This window comes from Littorina saxatilis, linkage group LG15 (assembly GCF_037325665.1).
Source record: "Littorina saxatilis isolate snail1 linkage group LG15, US_GU_Lsax_2.0, whole genome shotgun sequence".
Classification (NCBI taxonomy): Eukaryota; Metazoa; Mollusca; class Gastropoda; order Littorinimorpha; family Littorinidae; genus Littorina; species Littorina saxatilis.
Window position 1 is genome coordinate 45,611,775 of NC_090259.1, and position 20,937 is coordinate 45,632,711.

The 20,937-nt window shown below is 39.8% G+C and overlaps 2 protein-coding genes across 3 annotated transcripts; both read left to right on the forward strand.

Annotated features, from left to right (window-relative positions):
* The first annotated feature begins 3,937 nt into the window (after positions 1–3,937).
* LOC138949458 (uncharacterized) lies at positions 3,938–10,308 on the forward strand. Of its 2 annotated transcripts, none has more exons than XM_070321290.1 (4): positions 3,938–4,781; positions 5,510–5,596; positions 6,286–6,366; positions 10,094–10,308. In XM_070321290.1, the coding sequence occupies exons 1-4, from the start codon at positions 4,475–4,477 to the stop codon at positions 10,225–10,227; spliced, it is 609 nt and encodes a 202-aa protein (XP_070177391.1). In that variant the 5' UTR covers positions 3,938–4,474; the 3' UTR covers positions 10,228–10,308. The 2 variants fall into 2 exon arrangements, with proteins under 2 accessions (XP_070177391.1, XP_070177392.1); XM_070321291.1 differs by having other exon boundaries at positions 6,286–6,318.
* Positions 10,309–11,782: 1,474 nt separating this feature from the next.
* Positions 11,783–18,922, forward strand: LOC138949459 (uncharacterized). Its single transcript, XM_070321293.1, has 4 exons — positions 11,783–12,275; positions 14,371–14,580; positions 14,958–15,008; positions 15,920–18,922. The coding sequence occupies exons 1-4, from the start codon at positions 12,176–12,178 to the stop codon at positions 16,024–16,026; spliced, it is 468 nt and encodes a 155-aa protein (XP_070177394.1). The 5' UTR covers positions 11,783–12,175; the 3' UTR covers positions 16,027–18,922.
* The last annotated feature ends 2,015 nt before the right edge of the window (positions 18,923–20,937 follow it).

Below are 20,937 nucleotides of genomic sequence, written 5' to 3' on the forward strand. Positions count from 1 at the left end.
ATACGTGGGTGCGTGCGTATGTGTGTGTGTGTGTGTGTGTGTGTGTGTGTGTGTGTGTGTGTGTGTGTGTGTTTGTGTGTGTGCGCGCGTTTGTGTGTATGTGTGTGTGAGTGTTATGTGAAATAAGAAAACAACAAGGAGCTTTTCTTTGAAACATTTAGACTGTGATGACAGCCATGCTCTGAAATTTTCTCACATCTACAAGGTGGCACAACGTAGATAGTGTAATACTTCTTTTGTAAGACATACGGAAACATATCGGCCATATGAACATATTTCATCTCGAAAATCCACGTAGGGTTTGAGGCAAGTATGTTAAGATGAGGACGGCGCATGTCAACAGGAAGTCAAAGATCAATTATAAGTAATCCCGTTAAAATCGTGACAAGCTCTATTCAAATATCAGAAATAAAACAATGCAGTAATGTCCGTTCACACACACACACACACACACACACACACACACACACACACACACACACACAAACGCACACACACACAAACACACACATACACACACACACGCGCACGCAAGCAAGCTCTCACGCACGCACGCATGTATCCACACGCGCATGCGCGCGCACACGCACACACACGCACGCATACACACAGACAGACACACACAGACAGACACACACACACACACACACACACACACACACATACATACATACACAGACGTGTGCAAACAAACGTGTTGAATACACAAACGGCAAACGTACGTGTGCGCATGTTGCGGGTACAGGCAAGCTCACATGCATGTTATCTTAGCACTTCTAAAGTTAGCACGCTTGACAGAACACACTAAGAACCAGGTTTGCAGCTTTTGCGGGGTGGGTACCCTTCTGCACGGCGGGGTTCGAGTCCTGGACCCTGTGTGCAGGACAGGAATGGCCTACATGCACTGTCCCTGACGCAACATCAACAACACCTTGCAAGACAAAGTTCCCAACAACACCGTCCTGCATAGAGCTCAAACCTACATCAGTCTGATGAAACAAAGATGCATGCGCTGGCTTGGTCACATTTTAAGAATGTATGGTAATCGGATTCCGAAAATATTTATATACGGCCAACTAGCACAGGGAAAGCGTCTCACAAACAGACCCCAGCTGCGCTATAACGACGTCTGCAAGAGAGACCTGAAGGCCTTGAGCATCGACCTGAACACCTGCTAAACTGCAGCTTCAGAACGATCGGAGTGGAGACAGACTGCGTATATTGTTCTTGTACTTGCACACACTGATGTTGTACAATCGTCTATTGTATCTTATTCCCCCCTCTGCTTCTTTACCTCTGTAAACTTGTAGAGCTAGTTATTTTTCGATAATGACCCAGCAACCAAACAAATAACGAGCCAGCAACAGCCTGAATCCTCGATAGTGCAATGGGTTGAGAAGCTGTTCTGTTTTGGTACTACTTTTGCGACTGAAAAGTTCCGAACGCTCTATACGTACGAAATATACATCTCTGGAGCAAACAATACACACATACCGCATTTAAATTAACAACTACAGGCCTGAACACATGAATCTCCATATAAAATCCATGAGTTAGGTTGTTTTCTGAATCAAGATCTGCCGTGCACACACCGTTCATCACAAGCAAATTCCCAAGGCAAGTAACTCATACTCTTGCCGACAAGAGTAGTTCCCCTTCTTTTAACGCAGTTTCTTCGACAACACTGATTGCAATCCGACGGTCAGTTTTCAACAATATTTCATTTTATAAACAGATCACACGCAACCAAATGCACACATCTCATCAATTTAAACAACATAAAGCGGTTTCATACACTATTTTCCCCAGAAAACTGAACTTCATACAGTAATTAACGTTGGAACACGGGTGCAAAAGTTCGTCTGCTAGTCCCATTTGACGAAAGAACATTATCCTAAACTATACTAAAACATAAACAGAACACACAATATCTGCCTTTACCGCCACAGCAGAATAACAGCATATCTGTGTACTTGATTTTAGTCTAAAACAGGGAAACTGACAAGAAGTGTTAACAGAATGGAATGATTTGCACGGAACTATACAACCGCGCATTAATCGATCGCCTGCGCAGGTTGACTGGTTGAGTGATTCGGATTCGATCAAACTTTTGCACAAAAACTCCTGTTTTCTTTGAATAACTGAAGAAAGGAGGAATAAAGAGGTTACACACCTCGTCTCAGTGATTATTAAAAATAATGGTCTCAGTTCGCGGTCATGAAAAAGCTCGCTGAAGCTCGCATTTTTCATGATCCGCCAACTTCGACCATTATTTTTAATAATCACTGAGACTCGGCATGTAACCTCTACATAATAGCAGACTAAGGAAGGGGTTTGTGGCGTGGCCCTATCATTCCATCCACAGAGTGCGTTGAATAGCTATCAAAGCGTATGCCTGATTTATCAGCAACATTTATGCCAAAATATATAGCATGCGCAAAATTCGTCTCAGAAAATAAAGTCGTATACTACATGTACATTTGGCCATGTTGCTGCCCACTCTCGATTTAGTTGAACAAGACGGTTATGTTGTATTCCTTTGAGTGATGACGTACCAGCAACTGAAACTTTCCTGAGGAAGTATTTATTACTCAGGGCAGCATTGGTACAGCATAAGTATCTAGGACGCTCTTAGAAATCTTGCATTCGTTGATTTGACTAAACTTCGAAAGGACAGAATGTTTAGGTGGCAGTTTTCAGTCTTTCTTCCCATATTTCTGTCTGTCTACGTTGCTCGCGATTGCACCAGCTCGTGTAAGTATCCATTCATTCGAAGAAAACTACTGTTCAAAGAGCTATGTTGTAGCTGTTTTTGTGTCGTCTGCTTCATCGCCCGTTTCATAATGTGCGTCTGACGAAAGTGTCAAAATTCTCTCTCTCTCTCTGTCTCTCTCTCTCTCTCTCTGTCTCTCTCTCTCTCTCTTTCTAAATATCTCTCTCTCTCTCTGTATTTCTCACCCTCTCTGTCTCTTTTTCTGCCACTCTCTGTGTGTAGCCTATATATGTCTTTCTCTCTACACCTCCTCTCTCTCTCTCTCTGTCTCTCTCTCTCTCTCTCTCTTTCTAAATATCTCTCTCTCTTTCTTTCTAAATATCTCTCTCTCTCTGTATTTCTCACTCTCTCTGTCTCTTTCTCTGCCACTCTCTTTGTATATATATGTCTTTCTCTCTTCCATCCCGAAAGTGTAGTTAATAGCTAAAGCATTTGCCTTGAACAGAAAGTTAGGCATATGTATAGACATTACTCTCTCTTTCTCTCTCTCTCTCTCTCTCTCTCTCTCTCTCTCTCTCTCTCTCTTTCTCTCTTTCTTTCTAATTAAATCTCTCTCTGTATTTCTCACTTTCTCTGTCTCTTTCTTTGCCACTCTCTGTGTGTATATATATGTCTTTCTCTCTACACCTCCTCTCTCTCTCTCTCTCTCTCTCTCTCTCTCTCTCTCTCTCTCTCTCTCTCTCTCTCTCTCTCTCTCTCTCTCTCTCTTCCTATATCTTTCTTTCTAAATATATCTCTCTCTCTCTCGTGAAGGTAGGTGATACATCATTATCGGTTGAGATGATTGCTATATATTAACTTTGACTCGTTAAGTTGACTAAAAGTGTAAGTGACGTTATGTCACACTATATTTTTGTATGACGCTGAACCGTAGTTTAACATGTTGTTATTGTCTGTTCACTTCATAAACCATTATTTTACCGTGCTGTTATGCTGGGTTGTTTTTCTTTTGTAATGTGATATCATGCATTATCCTAATACGAGTAGTATGTCTCATCATGGTGAGCTGTTATACTTTATTACAAAGGTGTTTGTTTTATTCATATTTATGCATTTAGTTGTACAGTTATATTTACTATGTTATATGTTATATGAAGTCTTTTATTGCGCGCGTATCTCCAGACTCGGACTCAAGGCGCAGGGATCTATTTATGTCGTGTGAGATGGAATTTTTTACACAATACTTCACGCATTCACTTCGACCAACAGATCGCAGCCTTTTCGGCGCATATCCTACTTTTCACGGCCTATTATTCCAAGTCACACGGGTATTTTGGTGGACATTTTTTTTATCTATGCCTATACAATTTTGCCAGGAAAGACCCTTTTGTCAATCGAGGGATCTTTAACGTGCACACCCCAATGTAGTGTACACGAAGGATGTATTCATCTATTGACTGTGTGGTTCTTTGTTTTCTTAGCTGAATGACTTGTTGGCTCGTCGGTCGGTCTCTCAGTCTGTTGGTTGGTTAGTTCGTTAATAGGTTGCGTTGCTCACTTTTTGACTGGCTTATTTATTTATTTATTAAGGAGATTTCTATAACGCATGACTAAAAGCACTATGCGCTTATTAGTTGGTTGGTAGGTGTGTGGATGGATGGGGATGTGGTTTAAATGGTCGGTCGGCTTTGATAGTTAGTGTTCTTTTGCAATATCAATTTGACATGTGTTTTAGGTGTGCAATTTTTCTCAAGATGCAGTATGGAAAATAGTGAAGAAGAACTTACTGCGACATTGATATTTGGCGTCGTTAACGTATGCGTCGACGGAAACGAAACGACACTGATTTCGATAAAAAGAAAAGAAGGTAACCAACAGGTCCCCTTCTGTCAACTGTTCTTGGCTGCTAACGGTTCGTGTCGCACGAACGATGGCTGCTCTTGTGGCTCAGGATCACGGCCGTATTCTACAACAAGGCAAATCAGCAATACTACAGATGAACTGTGGACACTGACTGCAACACTAACTAATGGAATAACTGTTGAAGAAGATGTCAGGATAAATGAAGGTTTGACGTTTTATGATGTGCACGATGAATGTATACCCGTCTGTCTGTCTGTCTGTCTGCCTGTCGGTCGGTCGGTAGGTCGGCCGGATTGTCTGTCTGTCTGTTTGCTGTGTGTGCGCGCGCGTGTGTGTGTGTGTGTGTGTGTGTGTGTGTGTGTGTGTGTGTGTGTATGTGCGTGCGTGTGCGTGCGTGTGCGTGTGTGTGTGTGTGTCTGCGTGCATAATTTAACAAGGTATACGACTATGGGTTTGCAATTCAAATAAAACAACAACATCCACAAGTCTTTTACTTAACAAAAACCCTATTTGATTTTTTTCCGCTCGAAAAGCTCATAACGTATGTGAGAAAGTTTGATTATCAGAACATAATTGGTCAGAATCGTGTTTTGTATGTCATTGATGTAAAATATTAACAATGACAGGTGTTACCTGACATGTAGCTTTTGACGTCCCATCAAGATTGCAGCTGGTGAGTTTCAATTGCTCTAGACAGTTTCAGGCGGATTTGAGATAGATCCAGGTGATTCTGGACAGTTAGTGTTGGTAACTATAACGAGCTGAACACAAGAGACTTTTTGCAATCTTGCACCTATACAGGCTTGAACATGCAAAGGCACTTTTGTAGAAACTGATGCTAATGCTATTGTACACTTGATTACATTTAATTATTTGCAATTTGCTTGAAACTGATTTCATTTAAAGATTTGCGGTTATTATTTAAATTGTCAGACTGCGAGAGGAAGAAATCACTGGTAACAGAGGACAGCGCAGACAAGTCTGTCAGTGCGGGAAGCGGCTTCGTCAATGCGACCACTGGTGTGTAACTTCATTATCACTCAGTGTTTAATATAATGGCTGCAAGTTAAGACTCTTGTCATAAAGTTCAGGTCCAGTTTCGCTCTCTCTCTCTCTCTCTCTCTCTCTCTCTCTCTCTCTCTCTCTCTCTCTCTCTCTCTCTCTCTCTCTCTCTCTCTCTCTAGTTCTCTCTCTCTCTCTAGTTCTCTCTCTCTCTATTATCTCCGTCTGTCTGTCTGTGTATCTGACTGTGTATCTGTCTGTCTGTCTGTCTGTCTGTCTGTCTATCTGTCTCTCCCTCTCTCTCTCTTTCTCTCTCTCTCTCTCTCTTTTTTTTCTCTCGCATTGTATTTGTCTCTGTCTCCCTCGTTCTCTCTCTCTCCTTCTCTCTGTCTCTGTCTGTGTCTGTCTTTATGTCTGTCTGTCTGTCTGTCTGTCTGTCTGTCTCTCTATCTGTATGTCTGTCTTTCTGTCTGTCTCTATATCTCGCTTGTGTGTATGTGTTCATATATACGCTTGTCTGAACTGTTTGGTCCAACTATTTAGTCATGCAATTCAATTTTGGAAATAAACATACACATAAACAAGACAAAATATAACGACTCATCAAAGTATCTAAACGACGGTAATAGGAAGACAAATAAATGTCAAAGATGGTCTTAAGTAATATGCAAGTGCACACAATTAACTCATATGTTCTTTGTTTACAGATCAGAGTGTAACGACGTCTGCCAAACTGAGCGGTAAGACCTTGCTTGTATCCACAGAGGCCAGTGAGAATGAACAGAAAGGTACTGCTCTTTGCTCTTCTCAATACAGTTTTATAAGTATGGTGTATAGAGCAGGACATATTTTTCTCAACGAGTTGCAGGTCACAATCACCACAGACAGTTCAGTAATTCAATATAGAGAACACCATATGGCTTGCTGTGTGATTATGCCAGTTAACACGAATTCCTTTTTTGGAAATTAATTTGTCAAAAAACTACAACTCACCACAGCAAACTGTCAGGGTGCTGAGTTTTGGTATGTGACCAAGTGGAGGGATGATTTTATCCCATGTTCAAGCCTGGTCAGATCTCAGACAGTGAAGCGAACTGTCTTTACCAGTCGATGTGGGCCTGACTACTATTGCTGATAAAGAAAGCAAAGTTAAGTTGGTTCGTAATAGCCAAACGGTTGAAGGGACATGAGAAAACCAACAACCAAGAAAGAGATAAACAAACAAACAAACCTACGACTACTACCACTGCTACTACTACTACTACTGTTGCTACTACTACTATTACTACTACTGCTATTGGTACTACTACTACTATACTACTACTACTACTACCACTACTGCCACTACTACTACTGCCACTACTATTAATACTACTACTACTACTACTGCTACTACTACTACTACTACTACTACTACCACCACTACTACTACTACTTCTACTACTACTACTACTACCACTACTACTACTACTACTATTACTACCACTACTACTACCACTACTACTACTGTTACTACTACTGTTACTACTACCACTACCACTACTACTACTGCTACTACCACTACTACCACTACTACTACTACCACTACTACTACCACTACTACTACTGTTACTACTACTGTTACTACTACCACTACCACTACTACTACTGCTACTACTACTACTACTACTGCTACTTCTACTGCTACTACTACTACTACTACTACTACTTCTGCAGTTCGACATGTTTTCTTTCCGTGTCTTTTAACGTGTGTACCTGTACAGTTCAAAATACATACAGGACTGCGTTTATGGTTCCTGTTCTTCCACACACTAATAGAGTGCATCACAGCAGCAGACTTAAACGGAGACTGTCGCGTGGCCTCTACAACTTCTTCTCTGATAGTTTTTGCGCATGCTATCTTGACATCACTTTCGCTGGAAAGTCATCTTACATCCAAACGTCTTCATCTTACATCCAAAGAGTGCGTTGAATAGCTATCAAAGCGCATGCCTGACTTATCAGCGACAGTTATGTCAAGTTAGCAAAATATGTCTTACGAAATAGAGTTGTAAGATACTATTATATTTGGTCATATTGTTGTCTACCCACTCTCGATTTAGTTAAACACGATGGTTCTGTGTACTAGCTTGAGTGATGACGTATCCACAACTATCACTGTTGTATGTAAGTATTGATTACCCAAGACAGCAATGACTTATCAGCGAAAGTGATGTCAAGATAGCATGCGCAAAATATATCATAGAAGAAAAAAAGTTGTATAATATTTGAGGCCATATTGTTGTCCACCCACTCTCGATTTAGTTATACAAGATGGTCCTGTTTACTCATTTGCGTAATGACGTACACGCAACTCAAACTTTCCTACGGAAGTATGCATTACTAAGTTGCACTGCGATACCTCTTGATCCAAATCGGGCATTTGGGACTATGTTAATATAACAGAAAATAACCAGACACAAGGAGAATGACAACTACAACAGTGATAACAAAAAACAATAACAACAGAAAAACACATGAATATACAAAACGAAAATAATATTTATGTAAAACAGGACCAAGTAAAAGGAAGAAACTAATTTCATTAGCAAAATAGCACGCATTGCCAAACATAGGTTGAACGGTAGTCAAATATGTAGAGGTTACATGCCGAGTCTCAGTGATTATCAAAAATAATGGTCGAAGTTAGCGGATCATGAAAAATGCGAGCTTTAGCGAGCTTTTTCATGACCGCGAACTGAGACCATTATTTTTTATAATCACTGAGACGAGGTGTGTAACCTCTTTATTCCTCCTTTCTTCAGTTATTCAAAGAAAAGAGGAGTTTTTTTGCGAAAGTTTGATCGAATCCTATTCTCTCAACCAGTCAACCTGCGCAGGCGATCGATTAATGCGCGGTTGTATAGTTCCGTGCAAATCATTCCATTCTGTTAACACTTCTTGTCAGTTTTCCTATTTTGGGCTAAAATCAAGTACACAGATATGCTGTTATTCTGCTGTGGCGGCAAAGGCAGATATTGTGTGTTCTGTATATGTTTTGGTATCGCTTAGAATAATGTTTTTTCGTCAAATGGGACTAGCAGACGAACTTTTGCACCCGTGTTCCAACGTTAAAAACTGTATGAAGTTCAGTTTTCTGGAGAAAATAGTGTATGAAACCCCTTTATGTTGTTTAAATTGATGAAATGTGTGCATTTGGTTGCGTGTGATCTGTTTATTAAATGAAATATTGTTGAAAACTGACCGTCGGATTGCAGTCTGTTGTCGAAGGAACTGAGTGAAAAGAAGGGGAACTACTCTTGTCGCTAGACAAAGTATGAGTTACTTGCCTTGGGAAATTGCTTCTGATGAACGGCTTGACGGCACGGCAGATGAGATTCAGAAAACAACCGAACTCATGGATTTTATACGGAGATTCATGTGTTCAGGCCTGTAGTTGTTAATTTAAATGCGGTATGTTTGTATTGTTTGCTCCAGAGATGTATACTTCGTACATTAGAGCGTTCGGAACTTTTCAGTCGCAAAAAGTAGTACCGAAACAGAACAACCTCTCAACCCATTGCACTATCGAGGATTCAGGCTGTTGCTGGGTCGTTATTTGTTTGGTTGCTGGGTCATTATCGAAAAATAACTACCCCTACAAGTTTACAGAGGTAAAGAAGCAGAGGGGGGAATAAGAACAAACAACCTTCCTTTTCAAAGCACAAATAATAAAACCATTATTTTAAGTCCGCTATGACGACATCTGCCAAACTGACCAGCGAGTCTTTGCCTGTGTCAACAGAACATGAGGGAGAACACGATGACAGCAGTAATCCGTGTGTGTGTCTTTGTTTCGTCTAATATAGATTATTTGTTTGTGTGTTTGTTTGTGTTTTTATTGTTGATGGTGTACGTTGCTGTAGATGTTGAAGTAGCTTTTACAACTTGTTTGTTTGTTTTCTTTCCTCAAAGATTTTATTTGGTGTTTGGTACAAAAAGGAAATTAACTAATTGTAGAAGAGTGTTAAATGTTCCTTTTTCAAGTGCATGAACTGGTCTCTTGTGTCCCCTACTAATTAAGTGTGGTTTAGTGATGAGTGCATAAAAGTCATTTACAAATGTGTCTACTGTCATTTATACTAATGCTGTGTGTAAAAGTAGACAAGGAAGACCGATTTACGATTTTGTGTAGCGTTATGCAAAGTATATCTTGAAAGAAATAAAACAATCTGTGTATGCTTTAGGGTCAAATAAGAATATACATGTATGTTGATTTAGGGTAACCCGACCGACCATCTTTTTTCCCGCCAAGCCTAACACTTTTTTTTTCATTTCTAAAAAATACCAAAAAAAACTGTTGACACATTTTGCGAACTATACCGTGACTAAGGGAAGTAACCTCCTTTAAAATCGACTAAATACCAAAATAAAAATAAAAAATTAATAAAAAAAAAAGGCGACCTACCGACCCTATCGTTTTGGTCACGTTACCTTAAACCAACATTATATTTGTGTCCTTTTTTCATTTCACAGAGAATACACTGACAGAACTGAAGCAGCTGATGGTCGTGATTGCCATCGGTGTACCTGTCAGCATATTCGTCATGGTGCTCGTCATCTTGCTCGTATTTAAACGCAGCCTGGGTAGACGTGTAAACGGTCAGTGACGCTATTCTGTCATACATGTTGCCTTGTAAGCGTGGAAGTAAAGGTCCGTGCGTGCGTATACGCGCGCTATGTGTGTGTGTGTGTGTGTGTGTGTGTGTGTGTGTGTGTGTGTATGTGTATGTGTGTGTGTGTGTGTGTGTGTGTGTGTGTGTTTAAAAATGCGATCCATATTCTACATTTATTTTTTGTATAACTCATTGTTGTAAGCCTCTGGGCATCTCTTTAATTTCTGTGTGTGTTTGTGTGTGAGTGTGTGTGTGTGTGTGTGTGTGTGTGTGTGTGTGTGTGTGTTTGTGTGTTTGTTTTTCTCCAGAAATCAGGAAAAGGTGAGTTGCTTATTTATTTGCAAGACAAAGAGAGAGAGAGAGAGAGAGAGAGAGAGAGAGAGAGAGAGAGAGAGAGAGAGAGGGAGAGGGGGGAGGGAGAGAGAGAGAGGGAGAGAGAGAGAGAAAAGGAGGGAGAGAGAAAGAGATGGAGAGAGAGAGAGAGAGAGGGAGAGAGAGAGAGAGAGAGAGAGAGAGAGAGAGAGAGAGGGAGAGAGAGAGAGAAAAGAAGGGAGAGAGAAAGAGAGGGAGAGAGAGAGAAAGGGAGAGAGAGAACGAATAATCCAGCTGACATGATATAAAAGGATAATTGCAATTTCTGTATAAGCTGTTTTTAACCAGAACATGACACACTTTCAGTTACACCCTTCGAAAACAGGAAATATAGTTTGTCGGTTGATGTAATTAAACGTCCTCATCTAGCAAACTCGCATTTCAAGGTTGTGTTTGATGTAAACACAAACGTCTACTCTCTTCAATTACAACAAGAATCACGAGGCAGATGACTTACCATTAAATCAGATTAAGACGTTTCCTAGCGGGTCCCCGGATTTGTTCATGTGATTATTCATCAATAAAAAAGACCTCTAATTGGTACATATTCTTCTTTTAACCTGACTCCTTTTTACATTTAGTCAATTCAAGTTTTGACTAAATGTTTTAACGTAGAGGGGGGAATCGAGACGAGGGTTGTGGTGTATGTGTGTGTGTGTGTGTGTGTCTGTCTGTGTGTGTGTGTAGAGCGATTCAGACCAAACTACTGGACCGATCTTTATGAAATTTGACATGAGAGTTCCTGGGAATGATATCCCCGGAAGTGTTTTTCTTTTTTTCGATAAATACCTTTGATGACGTCATATCCGGCTTTTTGTAAAAGTTGAGGCGGCACTGTCACACCCTCATTTTTCAATCAAATTGATTGAAATTTTGGCCCAGCAATCTTCGACGAAGGCCGGACTTCGGTATTGCATTTCAGCTTGGTGGCTTAAAAATTAATTAATGACTTTGGTCATTAAAAATCTGAAAATTGTAAAAAAACAATTTTTTTTTAAAACGATCCAAATTTACGTTTATCTTATTCTTCATCATTTTCTGATTCCAAAAACATATAAATGTGTTATATTCGGATTAAAAACAAGCTCTGAAAATTAAAAATATAAAAATTATTATTAAATTAAAATTTCCGAAATCGATTTAAAAACAATTTCATCTTATTCCTTGTGGGTTCCTGATTCCAAAAACATATAGATGTGATATGTTTGGATTAAAAACACGCTCAGAAAGTTAAAAAGAATACAGATAAAAACAAAAGCGTGCTATCCTTCTCAGCGCAACTACTACCCCGCTCTTCTTGTCAATTTCACTGCCTGTGCATCGAGCGGTGGACTGACGATGCTACGAGTATACGCTCTTGCTGTAAAAATGCAGTGAGTTCAGTTTCATTCTGTTAGTTCGACAGCTTGACTAAATGTTGTAATTTCGCCTTACGCGACTTGTTTAAGCGTTTCTTTTGGTTTGGTTTACTTTATCATTTTCTTCCTGTGCATTTTGTACTAGTCTTAATGTTTGTAATCCTTAGTTGCATTGCTTCTTGTGAGTTTTGCCATCATAATTAGTGTAATGTATGAACTGGCCAACATTTGTTTCCTGTTTTTCTTACAGGCGCTCTGGAAACTTCACACACGATGTGGCGATGAAAGCTATGAAACCCGTTGGCCAAGTTGGTAAGAAGGAATAATGTGTATATAATGAAAGAAAAGAGCATAACAGCTTGTGGATACTGCATAACATACACGCCAGAGTCAGTTATTCGCTGCGATTGCTGTTTTTGAATAGTACACCACGTGTTATATTTCTTACTGTCTGCATCACAACTCTTCCAAATAGCTTAAAATGTTAATTACGGAAAACGTCATTTGCTGACATTGTCACTGTGTATGCCTTTTTACATTTAGTCAAGTTTTGACTAAATGTTTTAACGTAGAGGGGGGAATCGAGACGAGGGTCGTGGTGTATGTGCGTGCGTGTGTGTGCGTGTCTGTGTGTGTGTGTAGAGCGATTCAGACTAAACTACTGGACCGATCTTTATGAAATTTGACATGAGAGTTCCTGGGTATGAAATCCCCGAACGTTTTTTTCATTTTTTTGATAAATGTCTTTGATGACGTCATATCCGGCTTTTCGTGAAAGTTGAGGCGGCACTGTCACGCCCTCATTTTTCAACCAAATTGGTTGAAATTTTGGTCAAGTAATCTTCGACGAAGCCCGGACTTCGGTATTGCATTTCAGCTTGGTGGCTTAAAAATTAATTTATGACTTTGGTCATTAAAAATCTGAAAATTGTAAAAAAAAAATAAAAATTTATAAAACGATCCAAATTTACGTTTATCTTATTCTCCATCATTTGCTGATTCCAAAAACATATAAATATGTTATATTCGGATTAAAAACAAGCTCTGAAAATTAAATATATACAATTTTTTATCAAAATTAAATTGTCCAAATCAATTTAAAAACACTTTCATCTTATTCCTTGTCGGTTCCTGATTCCAAAAACATATAGATATGATATGTTTGGATTAAAAACACGCTCAGAAAGTTAAAACAAAGAGAGGTACAGAAAAGCGTGCTATCCTTCTTAGCGCAACTACTACCCCGCTCTTCTTGTCAATTTCACTGCCTTTGCCATGAGCGGTGGACTGACGATGCTACGAGTATACGGTCTTGCTGCGTTGCATTGCGTTCAGTTTCATTCTGTGAGTTCGACAGCTACTTGACTAAATGTTATATTTTCGCCTTACGCGACTTGTTCTTAATTCTAATTGCGTGACCCGCTCTTCAAAATATTGACGATAAGAAATTACCAACGTTAATAATGATATGTTCGCTTTTTAAAGAAAATTACACTTGAATTATTCATGTTAATCAAAGTCACATATATGGACTTGAAATATCTATGTGTGATATCTTATGGAACGTTTGCTATAGCCTGGTTTTTCACGCCTTCTGGTATGTACGGCAGAGAATAGTTTTTGTACATTCAAATTGAAAGTTGATAAGTGGAAAGTTATCTCAAAGGTGACTGCACAATCGCATTGTAGCTGCATGTTCAAGTTGTACGGTCCGCAAAGAGAAGTATTTCCCTTTATCAAACTCAACTTCCTTATCTGAAACCTCTAAATGACCTTTGGGTCGTGTAGTAACACTCACAATGCGGATGTATAATTAAAGATTACGCCGATCATCAGTTACTGCTACTGAGTCAGGACTCCGTAATAAGAACGTCCTGCTTCGAACCAGTCTTGAGTTTGAACCGCTCTTTCTTTCTTGTTCGAAAAACCAACAGCAAATACTGTGAAAGTTTAACCCTGAAGAAAAGCAACAATGTTGTCAGTTACACACTGAGATAAATCATGTCAGTTGTTTCGGTCCTCTTTGGACAGTATCCCTGTAATTTTAGAGTAAAACAAAGTTATTGTAAGCAGTGGTCGGATTTCTTCATCTGCTCTTGCATTCTAAAGAATTCTCGCAATTCTCCATATACCGACAATCTTTACCGATAACCACACAAAGACACACGCATTATAACAGCCCTGACAGTTCGAAAAATGGTGTACTAGCCTTTGGCTAGGGATTCCGAAAATGTACTAGCCAGAGAGCAAACTTTACTAGCCAAACCAACAATTTGTTTCAGCAACTTTACTCTCATTTGGCGAGTAGATGGACATTTCTAATCGCAAGTTACATGTTTCTACTCGCCATGGCGAGTTAAATACTCGCCACTTTCAGGCCTGTATACTCGTTTCATAATTGTTTCAGTGCCACAGTTCAGAGCCTTGTATGGTGGATCCAACGTGAGTCTGATGGTCAGCAACGAACTGTACGGTGAGGTTCCAGACAACAAACAGGACAAGTGTGTGCCCTTGCCTGCTAGTACACGTGCGATGATGCCGCTTCCACCCGTTCAAGGTGATGCCGCCTCTTGTGTCAAAGCGTCTGGTGCTACGGCTTTGCCGGCGTGCGAGCTGGGTGAGTTAGGATTTGTTCCCTTGTTCGTTTACATTGTTTCCCTGGAGTAGCCTCCCTTCCTCCTCTGTCCGTGTCATCTGAAGATTGTGCAGTGTCGTTGTTCTGTCAGTGATTCTTCTTTCTTTCTGTTCTGTCGTCTGTCTTCTTCTTTTGTTGTGTATCTCTTGTGCCTGATAAAGACCCCAGTGGTTGAAACGTCACCTAGCTGTATTTGTTTCGTTTTCGTCATTCCAACGTTAGTAGAGTGCTTTTTGGTCTTTTTGTTTTTCGCTCTCACGTGCAGTCGCCATTGTTCTGTTGCTTTCGTCTTCTGCATTATGCACTTACGATGTTGAAGCAGGCTCCATGCGTAATTGTGGATTTTGTTTCATTTTCAGAAGGTGACTATGCTGAAGTCAACAGTTTGTGTGGAGACAAGCCCGAAGAGAGTACGTAGATAGGATTATGTAGTTTTCTTCCATGTAACATAATTTATTAGTTTACTTATTCTTGGTCAACTAAACCTACTATTTTGAGAGATCAATAATGAAATCAACTCTAGCCAAGTGGTAACGATGTAAGAATGCACATATTTCATCGTCAGATTGTGTGCTCTACAAAAGATTAACTCAAAAGTAAATTTTTGTGTTCAAAACAGTGCTGATATGATCACAGCTTCATTTGTTTCTGACTTTTACGAAAGAAAACCATGATTTGTTTTTAATTTTTGTTTTAATACTGCTGTTACGATCAGGGCTAAACCACTGAAAAAATAGTCTTGTTGCTCTGTCTTGAATGTATTACTGAATTCGAAGAGTCGGTTCAACTCTGCAATATATTGTTTCAATTAATTACTGACATTTACGTCTAAATTATGATGCAGTTATGGTATAGTCTTTTTGTAAAAGAGGGAAGCTCAAAGACATCGGGAGCAATTTTTTAATGTAAGTTTGATGTACAATTTTCGATTTTTCTTACCCATTTTTGATCGTTCAAGACTATATAAATATGGCCAACCACATGTAAAACAGAATTATGAATGACTCTGAACAGAGTTCTAAGTATACAAACGAACGTAACCTAATGCCCCACAGAGCGCCTGATATCTCCGGCTAGATAATTCATAATCATCCATATATCCTATAACCACTGCATTAATCATCCGCAAAAGTGTTTCCTCCCGTTTGTGCCGAGAGACGGCGTAGCTTGAGCAAATAAGAGCAAGCCTTCTTTCCTTCGACTGTTCTGCTTAATATCATGGGAACTGCATTGGAGACACCAGGGTTAAAGTTTCAAGTCAAACAGAAAATATTGTTTCTGTATAATTATGAGTCGCCAGCATGTTCTTGATGTCCTACAGGCGGAGCATGTGGCGGGGAGGACACCTACATGGACGTGTCGGAGATCAGGCGACTGAAGGCGGAACAGGGCGTGCTGAAGGACGAAGCTGCTACCACTCGACTGTAGGGAGGGGAGGTAACTCATACCTCAAATCATGTTCGCAGACGTCAATGTTATGCCAACACGTTCATTAAGTAGCACATGGCAAGGAATGCTTCCACAGTGTCCCAGCGAACATCCTCCAAAACATTCCACAACACATTTCACAACTCAAGGGAGGTAACTTTCTTTTCCTGCATGTGGATTACCTTAATTCGTCAGTCCCTAATCGCGCTGAACAGACGATAACAAACGAATTACCAGCCAACTAAACATCCCTAATCAGTCGTTTCGATTTACTCAAGAAGGTGATGGCAGAGATTATTGTATGTGGTATTCAAAGCTCTATGTCGTACTTACCTAACAACCAGGTCGATGCCAGGTCCTGACAGCTAGTCAGGTACTTTATGTAGATAGATGTTCGCGTCCGTTATGTTAAGCCACTTTTAAAATCGTTTTGACTCTGACAATATTTTAATTCAGACTCTTGCAAATAAAGTCAAGAATAGTATACATTGTATAAACGATTCACGAAAGCACTTAAAGTATTTGCTGAGCTCTTGTTCTCACAATATTAGAAATAAGCCTGCCTGCTGGTTCAAGGAGATTAATTTGTATTCGTTGAAAGAATCTTGTATTGGATGATAAACAAAGAAAGTCTTGTGCTAATATAATTATACTTACAGAAACTAAGCAGAATTAGTGAGCTACCTAATCATCTGAATCTGTTTCTTTACCCTGTAGTTTCAATACTTTAAAGTGTACTTTTGAAAAAGTAAGACCTTTCGTGTGTGTGTGGTGTATAGCCAGCTGCATTTGATTTTAAAATAAAAGGATCAGCGCTTAATGTTATTTTTGTGTGTGTGCATTATTGGTCGCTTATGTATCCGAAACTCTTATCGTAAGATATGAAACAATCTGTTTTGGCGGTTATTGTTTTTTTGTGTGTGCTGGCTATTTGCATAATGTGAGTTCAAATGTGGGGTAAAATGTGTCTTGAGTGATGTATGTATGTGTGGAGAAAAGCGACTGCAGGAATATTTTTGTCTTTTCTCCATATGCGGGGATATAGCTCAGTTGGTAGCACGCTGGATTTGTATTCAGTTGGCCGCTGTCAGCGCGAGTTCGATCCCAGGTTCGGCGGAAATTTATTTCACAGAGTCAACTTTGTGTGCAGACTCTCTTCGGTGTCCGAACCACCCCCCGTGTATACTACATTGGGTGTGCACGTTAAAGATCCCACGATTGACAAAAGGGTCTTTCCTGGCAAAATTGCTTAGGCACAGTTAATAATTGTCTACCATACCCGTGTGACTTGGAATAAGGCCGTGAAAGGTAAATATGCGCCGACATGGCTGCAATCTACTGGCCGTATACAATTTCATCTCACACGGCATCACTGCAGAGCGCCTAGAACTGTACCCACGGAATATGCGCGATATAAGCCTCATTGATTGATTGATGTTCTTCTTAAAGTATATAGAATGAAGAAGAAGAGAAGGCGTAGAGAGCAGAATATATTATCTAAGTTAGTATTGAAACTGTGTGGAATTAGGATTCACACTCTAAAATCATATTTGTTCTTTCCCGAAGTAAATGGTTTGGAAATAGGTATGATCCAGTCCTTTCTCATTGTTCTCTTGCAGTAGAATTTAATTGGCTCTGACACGATTTTAACCCCTAAGTCACTTCTCCTGTCACTCACCCCCTACACCTTTGTTTGTGCGCGAGGGCAGTCAGCGAAAACATTGTTTTGCTATATCCACCTCTCACCTCACACACACACACACACAAACACACACACACTCTCTCTCTCTCTCTCTCTTTTCTTTTCTGTAGCTTTTCTATCATTCTTTCTTTTACCATGTATTCGATATAAATATGTATTCTGTATTCATTTGTTTAGTAGAATGTAGATTTTATGTTTTACATCTACATATGAGAAGCCTGTTGAATATACACTGTGTTTGATTGTGGTTAACTTGTAACTGCATATGTTTTTTGGTGTGACATGACTATTTTGCAAGGTAATAGTCAGAGGTTTTGCACTTTGTTCGCAGTGTTGATAACCAATGAGAGTTTGGTATCAAATGATGCGTCGAAGAATTTCCATTTTATTGATGTATTTCTTTATAGCGTTTTTGATGTAGTTTTCTTAGTACATGAGTTTTTGTGCATTTTTGAGGGATTTTAACTGTAGCTTCTATGGAGGCAGACAGCAGCCTCGAAACTCTCCCCCCTCCCTCCCCATTTTGTTCTGTGGTCCCAGAGCGACGTTTTCATTGGTTCTTTAGCGGTGACGTCAGGGACAGTCACGAAAGGTATATAAGCTGTTAGTTTTTGAGGTTCGGCGGGAGTCTTGGCAACCAACCTGGCTTAAGTGTCTAAATGGTATACCGGACTTCCCACTTAGAGTTACAGCATTAATTGCTTCTTTGGGAATGGTTGTGGGAGGATCCCAACCTGAGTACTGAGAAGTATTTGTTGTCATATCTAAATTGTCCTCCGGGGTCTGAGCAACCAACCTGGCTTAAGTGTCTAAATGGTATACCGGACTCCGTCCTGTGGACTGAACTAACAGGGTTAAAAACAAACGTTCCGCAGTCCCAGGTTACCACACGGCGAGTAAAGTGGCGTCGCTTTACTCTTTTACTTTATTTTTACTCAGGCCCCGAACCCCTGCCCAAATTTTCAGCCATTTTAGGACATAGGATATTTTTTTCAGTAGCGTATTTTGCTTAGGGTACCTACGGGTCATGCCCAGATTTTCAGCCATTTTAGGACTTGGAATATATTTTTAAGTAGTAGGAAAATTACAGGAATAGAGTGAACCAATGTACAGATATACTTTCTGAAAAGAACCTACGCCTTGTATTGAGTTGTTTTCATGATTTGTTTTGATTCAATACAATTTTAAACTTCACCCGCCTCTTCTTGAGTTTATATTCTGTGTGTCTGTTTGTCCTGTCGTGTGATTGCCATCCTGACAAATGACCTTCAAACGCGTATAACATCTAAGACACAGACACAGACAGTTAGAGTTAATGTGAAGCTAAGACTGCTCGGCTTTACATATGTAATGGTGAGCTGTGTCTTCTGGATTTATTCCACCACAGTGTCGTCTGTTTTTTAATTTCAGTTAAAGGTGCGGTAAACAAAAATCTTGAGTATAATGCTGGGGTGTATCCCAGTATAGTTTGGTTTGGATTTTGCTTAAATTGTGTTTGGTTTGTTTCTGTTGTTTCTTGTGTTTAGTTGTTCACGTGTTTTCTCCATATTACAGGTCGCTTTGTGACACTCAGCTGCAAGGGGTGTTACTAGGTATCGTCTTTTTTCACCGTTCGTCTTGTCTGTGTAACACACGTTAAATATTTGAAAGGCACTTGTCTTAGTTAATAACAAAAGAGAAATCAGCGATGTCAATTGCTTCTGACTGTAACAAAAAAATCGAGCTAAAATTAACAAAACAATAGTATTGTGACAAATTTCACACCCTAATTAAAGCATTAATTCCTGTTTCATTTCACTAAAACTTTCTTTGCCATTTAAGGCCGTCCACTTGACTTTCTGGCATACCTTTAGGATCAAATATTTCTTGAACAGGGATCACCTCCAAAATCGACGGGACAAAAACGGAAGGGACCAATTACAAAATGACGAAAGATCATAATATGCACAACCTGGCAACTATGACATACGAGGAGAAAGTCAAACTAATTATCTACTAAGAACATATTGGTATGTTTTGCTAGCTTGCGTATTCCGTGTGCTATGCTATTCCTACTGATACAGGTGTCGATTGCATGAGGGTCAAAAACGGGAGGTTTTTCATCATATTTGAGGGGTAACCTGAGAAAAAGCGCTGTATTTCAGCAACGACGCGGTTGATTGCTTATAAACTTTCATGAGATTATGCCTACATACTGGACGTACTTGGATTTAAGGTTTTGAGATTTACCGTTATTTCTTTATATCCTATGCAATGTTAACAGTTTACATTGATCTGGAAAAAAAAGTTGTAAAACCCGTTGTAACACGAGAAAATTACTCCCACGAGATGTTTACTCCGGAGTACAAATGTCATACGAAAATGTTACTCCCTTTACAAAAAAAGTACTCCCCCTTTACACAAGAAAGTTACTCCCCACGACAGGTAAGTTCCGTGTAAACATTTCGTACACAAATGTTACTCCCCTGACGAATAAATAACTTCACCCTAACACGAGCAATTTAAATTCCCATGCCAGATGTGCGACATTTTTACTCCCTTGTCCCTTGTTAGTCTTGGTGGTGGAAGGGGTGGAGGGAGGGTAGTGCGACATTCCTTTGCGCGAGATCACATATTGGCATTATCCCTTCGCCCGCATCCCATTTTCGCGTACGAGATTTGTACTGGAAGTAAACCAAAATGGGGAGTAACAATTTCGTGGAGGGAGTAATTGTTTCGTGCCTTGGGGAGTTCTTTTCTCGTACGAAAGGTTTACTCGGAGTAAGAATTTCGTACTAAATTTTTACTCCGGAGTAAACTTTTAGTGGAGTAAAAATGTCGTGTTACACCGTCATAGAACTGTTCACTTATATCCTTCACTTATATCCTGCATTTCTACCGACAAATAATTCAGAAACGTACTGCCGACATTTCATTTGCGTGTAACCACTGGCCTAAATTTGCTAGCAAACAATGCAGTGATGCACACCATTGAACTGCACTTGCCGGGTGTTCTTTGCTCCGAGTCTGGAACATACAATAGTTTGTGCGAACTTTGTATTGCTGCCTAATATTGTGGAAGGCTCGGGGTGAACGTGTTTTTTCACTTCTGCTTTCAACTGCTGAAATGTCTTATCACCCGATTTGTACTGAAATCTCTTGATCAATCTGTAACAAATTCGCAGGAACAAAGAAATGTGTCAAACAAGAAAGAACAATTTAGAAACACA

What these genes read in the sequence shown, in the direction of transcription:
- LOC138949458 (XM_070321290.1), top strand. Translation starts at nt 4,475, where the DNA reads ATGGAAAATAGTGAAGAAGAACTTACTGCGACATTGATATTTGGCGTC. An exon ending in AGATGTCAGGATAAATGAAG is followed by an intron (nt 4,782 to 5,509) that starts GTTTGACGTTTT and finishes TTAAATTGTCAG; the next exon opens with ACTGCGAGAGGAAGAAATCA. An exon ending in CAGTGAGAATGAACAGAAAG is followed by an intron (nt 6,367 to 10,093) that starts GTACTGCTCTTT and finishes TTCATTTCACAG; the next exon opens with AGAATACACTGACAGAACTG.
- LOC138949459 (XM_070321293.1), top strand. Translation starts at nt 12,176, where the DNA reads ATGAACTGGCCAACATTTGTTTCCTGTTTTTCTTACAGGCGCTCTGGA. An exon ending in TTTGCCGGCGTGCGAGCTGG is followed by an intron (nt 14,581 to 14,957) that starts GTGAGTTAGGAT and finishes TTTCATTTTCAG; the next exon opens with AAGGTGACTATGCTGAAGTC. An exon ending in TGGAGACAAGCCCGAAGAGA is followed by an intron (nt 15,009 to 15,919) that starts GTACGTAGATAG and finishes GATGTCCTACAG; the next exon opens with GCGGAGCATGTGGCGGGGAG.